Source organism: Xenopus tropicalis, chromosome 8 (assembly GCF_000004195.4).
Source record: "Xenopus tropicalis strain Nigerian chromosome 8, UCB_Xtro_10.0, whole genome shotgun sequence".
Taxonomy (NCBI): domain Eukaryota; kingdom Metazoa; phylum Chordata; class Amphibia; order Anura; family Pipidae; genus Xenopus; species Xenopus tropicalis.
Window position 1 is genome coordinate 144,694,925 of NC_030684.2, and position 5,476 is coordinate 144,700,400.

The 5,476-nt window shown below is 53.7% G+C and overlaps 1 protein-coding gene across 1 annotated transcript in view; it reads right to left on the reverse strand.

Annotated features, from left to right (window-relative positions):
- Positions 1-377: 377 nt before the first annotated feature.
- snx27 (sorting nexin family member 27) overlaps positions 378-5,476 on the reverse strand; it is a 20,361-nt gene continuing 15,262 nt past the window's right edge. The window contains exons 8-13 of the mRNA XM_031890899.1: positions 5,245-5,334; positions 4,864-5,013; positions 4,669-4,797; positions 4,525-4,584; positions 4,246-4,308; positions 378-3,377 (exon numbers count right to left, since the gene is read on the reverse strand). Coding sequence (XP_031746759.1) covers positions 3,330-3,377; positions 4,246-4,308; positions 4,525-4,584; positions 4,669-4,797; positions 4,864-5,013; positions 5,245-5,334 — 540 coding nt within the window. The 3' untranslated portion in view covers positions 378-3,329. The remainder of the gene's footprint in view (positions 3,378-4,245; positions 4,309-4,524; positions 4,585-4,668; positions 4,798-4,863; positions 5,014-5,244; positions 5,335-5,476) is intronic.

Here is a 5,476-nt window from a genome sequence, read left to right on the forward strand (position 1 = left end):
ATTTCCATGTGTGATGCCCTAACTGCCCCCTGCTGGGGTAGGAGATTTCCCCCCTCTCAATCTCCATTATAAATGTTCTTGGACCAACCTCTGGCTTTCCCCAGTGCCACCCCAATACTTCCCACCAGTAGCCAAAGGACCTTGCCTCTGTATAATTGTATCCATACATGTGTGAGCCGCCATTTTGTTTCCCAAAGGCACTGGGGACATGTATAAGCTAATCAGATATATTTATGTAGGACAAGCACCCAAGATGGCACCCCAGGTACCGGGCATTGGCCAATCAGGTGCCTTAACCAGCAACACAGGGATGGTACCTGCCCCAAGTGCACATAAGCCCCCGGGGCAGTGCCGGGGTAAATACAGAGGAGCGGGGGTAGTCTCGTCAATAAACTGATTTATTTAAAAGAATATGTTACAATTAATTACACTATGGTGACTGTTACCAAACGACATTAGAGTGGTTAGCTCTAGAACGACAAAATTAAAAAACACTGATGTGAGTCGGGATATTTCTCTCGTTAAACGTTTCGCCGTCATCGAATACCAGGAAAAAATATACACTGCCCGGAAAATGGGTTAGTCTCCTCCGAGAAGGAAGAACGAAATAAATTAAGAGACAAAACAATGCAGTGTGCGGAGATTGGGGGGGGGGGGGGGGGGGGGGGGGGGGGGTAGAAAGTTCACCCTGGGGGGCTGCAGATGGGTCCCCTCTTGTAGGAGTCGTTCTTACAGGGAACGTAGTTCAGTAGAGACATCATTCCCTCCAGTGACAGTCGGCAATCCCTATGGCCGACAGCGCTCTCATGTAGGGAAGTGCTGCTCGAGAACCCACTGGATGTCTACTACTCACTGCAGGTATCCACTCCCGGCAGCAGTCTAAACTTCACCTGCCCAATGAGCGTCTACGATTCTCTGTAGCTGTTTTTGAAAGGTTGACTATCTACAGGTCTCCCCACCATGGCCAAATCTCAATGACCATCAATGGATCCTCTGTAGCTGTTCTCAAAAAGTCGAAAGTCTAGTTCTACAGGCACCCTATCTCAAGGAACAGTATAGACACTCTCTGTATGCGTTCTCTCCAGGTGACAGTCTAAGGTTCACCTGCACAAGCCCTACACCAATGAGTGTCTAGGATTCTCTTTAGCGGTCTTTGAAAGGTTGACAATCTACAGTTCTCTTGTAAGAGCATTATCTCAATGACCATCATGTAAGTTCGACAGTCTAGTTCTTCTACAGGAACCCTATCTCAAGGACCAGTATGGGTTCTCTTAAGGTGGCAGTCTACAGGGCCAACGTCTAAGCTTCTCATGTAGGAGCTCCAAGCCAAGACTGCTAAGGGAGAACAAACTGAGTGACTATCACTCTTCCATGATCTCTATCTGGGGAGACAACACCAAGACAACCTATCAATCTCTACAGAAGTCCATGCTGTTTCAGGAGAACCCATTGGGAGACTACCATTGTCCTGCAAGACTGATCCCTGCAGGATTATTCTCAGGGCAACGTTCTAGACCTCTTCTTCCAGAAACAGTTTCATTGGCTCGAAGAAGTCCCATGTGGGTGACTTATTGCTTTTTTTGCTACAGACGTCGCCAATGGAAGATGCTCGTTTTGATCAGTAATGAAGGAGCGAGGAACGCCGAGAGCGAATCCCGTGGAATCGTGCCGTCCCCTGTAGGAAAGGGACCAACGAGGGGGACAGAGCTGCCGCTGCCCGGCCTATTGCCTTCCTGTGAGCCCCTCAGAGGCTGTAGCCTTACAACAGGATACCCGCACCTCCCCTTATCATCAGTTCATACTCCTTTTGCTCCGGGTGGGAGGCGGATCACATGGGCGGAGCTTAACCCCCTATATAATCTGATGCGGTTTGGTGAAACAGATTCATTCCATAATCTTAAGTGTGCAAAGAATATACATAATCCTACATTCAATTCCCCCTGGTGCCCGACCGGAACCGCCTACATGTGAGTTCTGCTGGTTCCACGGGGCGAGTACCAGAGGGGTAACTGGGTTAGACGCATGCGGGGCAGTCAGGGTACAAATCGCTGCCATCCTTCTTGCCAGGGCTGTGAGTCGTTACATGGCAAAGTGCCCGGGACGTGAGCACAGAAGAATGTCCTGTGCTGTCTCTTCCAAGTGTAAGAGAGAGTTTCCTTCCTCTCTCACACTCCCCGCACAAAGAGGAAGATGGGAGAGGAAGCGGCACCGTCACGGCTTAACCCATTGGGCACCGAAAGGCAACTCCAAAACTCACAACAATAACCCTCTTCCCCCCCCCCAAGAGAGAAATATCCCCTCCATAGGTCCCAAATACTGACGTCCTTCCGCCCCCGAGAGAGACTGCAGCAAACTCGTCCCTGGGAGAGAGGAGGAGAACGGAGCAACCCATGTCCGGGTATGGGGGGGGGGAGAGCGGAGCAACCCATGTCCGGGTATGGGGGGGGGAGCAAGAGCAGAGCAACCCATGTCCGGGTATGGGGGGGGGGGTGAGCGGAGCAACCCATGTTCGGAGAGGGATGGGAGCAAGAGCAGAGCAACCCATGTCCGGGTATAGGCGAGGAAAGAATGGAGCAACCCATGTCCCGGTATGAGGGGGGGGGGGGGAAGAACGGAGCAACCCATGTCCAGGAATGGGGGGGGTCTTCGCTCGTTAGACACGGCCTTAATTGAAATGTATACATTTCCTATTTACAGGGGTGTTGGGAAAGGGCCGTTCCATGCTGCAGTTTAAGGGTTAAGGGCAGAAGCTAACGAGGGATAATGGCGACATGGGTGGGGGCCCCACACTTAATTGCCTCCTTTTTATGGCTCGTTAATGGGATTGATCCGCGTGTGCGTACAATACGGGGGGGCGTGTTGCTCGGATATAAATACACGTATGTACATGTTCACACAGTAGTTGTGCACGTACAACACAGTCCTAATTCCTGATTGGCCGGCGGAGGGGGGGGGGGGGGCAGCAATCGATTCTGGAATCCGAAAGGTGGAGGGGGGGTTGGTAGTAATGTTAATGGGGCAATAGGGGCAGATCGACACTACAGGGGCGAGGAGGAAGCGTTACATAGCGAGTGACAGAATTGGACTGATGGGTAAATGGCGCTGAAATGGATCCCGGCGGGAGGTAAAACGCTTGTGTAACATCAGTTGCCCCCCCCCACCCCCCCCGCAATGCATTACAACACACAGAGCCAGGGGCCGCAGAGCTTGTGGCTCCATTTGTTTCAGTCCTGGCCAAGCTGATTGGATGTTGCGTTACATTGTTACGGAGCTCCGCCGTGGCGAGGAAAAGGGGCGGGGCTCGGTCCCTGCGAGCCCGGAGAGGGGTGCTAGGTGCTCGTGTCCTTCTGCTGCAGCCGTACAACATGGAAGATGTTCTGCAGAGGAGAGAATGAAGGTTACGCAAACTGTGGGGGCCCCAATGTCCCCCCCTCCCCACCCAACAGAACGAGGGGCAGATACCTTGGCGCCTGTACCCCACCCACTAAGAGTGAGAAGAACGAGGGGCAGATACCTTGGCAACTGTACCCCACCCCCTAAAAGTGAGAAGAACGTGGGGCAGATACCTTGGCAACTGTACCCCGACCATAAAAGCAAGCAGAATGAGGTGGTTACCTTGCCCCACCCCCTAAGCTTTAGCAAATGAGATACAATTACCTTGCCCTACATGCTCCGCCCCCTAAGCCTGAGCAAATGAGATGCCGTTACCTTGCACCACTTGCCCCACCCCCTAAGCTTGAGCAAATGAGATGGTTTCCTTGCCCCACTTGCCCTGCCCCCTAGGCCTGAGCAAATGAGATGCTGTTACCTTGCCCTAGGTGCCCCGCCCCCTAAGCCTGAGCAAATGAGATGCAGTTACCTTGCCCTACGTGCCCCACCCCCTAAGCTTTAGCAAATGAGATGGTTACCTTGCCCCACTTGCCCCGCCCCCTAAGCTTTAGCAAATGAGATGGTTACCTTGCCCCACCCCCTAAGCTTTAGCAAATGAGATGCAGTTACCTTGCCCCACTTGCCCCACCCCCTAAGCTTTAGCAAATGAGATGCTGTTACCTTGCACCACTTGCCCCGCCCCCTAAGCTTTAGCAAATGAGATGCTGTTACCTTGCACCACTTGCCCCGCCCCCTAAGCTTTAGCAAATGAGATGCTGTTACCTTGCACCACTTGCCCCACCCCCTAAGCTTTAGCAAATGAGATGCAGTTACCTTGCCCCGCCCCCTAAGCCTGAGCCAATGAGATGCCGTTACCTTCCTGCATGTACTGTCAATACTGCAATTCTTATTGTCCTTGTCCGTCGCCTCTTCTTCCACCTTAGTGAGAGGAAAGAGAAGTGTTAGAGGGGGGCCCCCCCATGCTGGTCCCTCTGGGCCCCATACAGAACATACCCATAGTGCACCTCTCCAACCAAATCAGAATACCCCCCTTGCCCTCTCGTTGCTAGGAGTGATTCCCTAGCACCCTCAAGCACATAACCTCTCAGCTTGGCCCAACCCACTTCCCAGGAGTCGGGGGGGGGGGGCAATTACCTCTTTCCTCCACTTCAGCTCGCAGAAAACCCGCTCGAAGCATTCGTGCATGTAGTTGAACTGCGGGAAACAGAGCAGGAGGCGGGGTCACAGAAACGCCATGGCGGAAGAGGCCGCCTCCCATAGAGTCTCCCTTATACTCACGTAGGGGGTGAAGATCTTCACCCATCGGGGTTTCTTCTCCCCCCGGGCATACTCGAAGCAGAACGCCATCCCCTCCTCGTCCGTGTCCCACCGCTGCATCTCGTCCCACTCGAACGCAATCACCTGGTTCTGTGAGTGACACCCCGCGGTCAGACTGACGCCGCTATGGCGGAATATCCCCCCCCCCCCACTCACCTCCAACTGCCCCTCCTCGGTGCAGGCCAGCAGCTTGAAGTGCTTGATACTAATAGCGGTGACAACGTGGCCCTTCCGGCGGGAGTCGCAGGCGCAGTGCGGGAACATAATCTCGTTGTATCCGTCGCAGCCCCGCAACATGTTCAGGTACTGAGGGGGGGGGGGGCAGAGAGAGGGGGGGGAGAGCTCGTCAGAAGAGGGAAACTAGTGGGAAGGTGCTTGGCCGGTGGGGGGTGCTGGGGAAGGTGGAGCTGGGACTTTAGCGGGATGAGTGGGAAGGTTCAGCAAAGCCACATGGGGGGGGAAGGGGCAGGAAGGGGAGGGGCAGGAGAAGGTTAGAGAGGTGAGGGCCCCCCCATCTGTGCCGCATTGTGGTCTCACCATCAGCATCTTGCGCTGCTCACACAACTTCTGCAACTGGTACGACTTGTCTTCTGCCTTAATGTACCCTCGCTTCACATCATCCACTGCCTGCGGGGGGGGGGGGGGGGGGGGCAAACAGATTTGGTACTGAATTACCCTTATCAGTGTTATATAGAGAAAAGAATTCCATTTCCTACTGTTTGTGTTATAATGGCCCTCAGCTATACACCAAGAGCTCAGCCTTACGCTC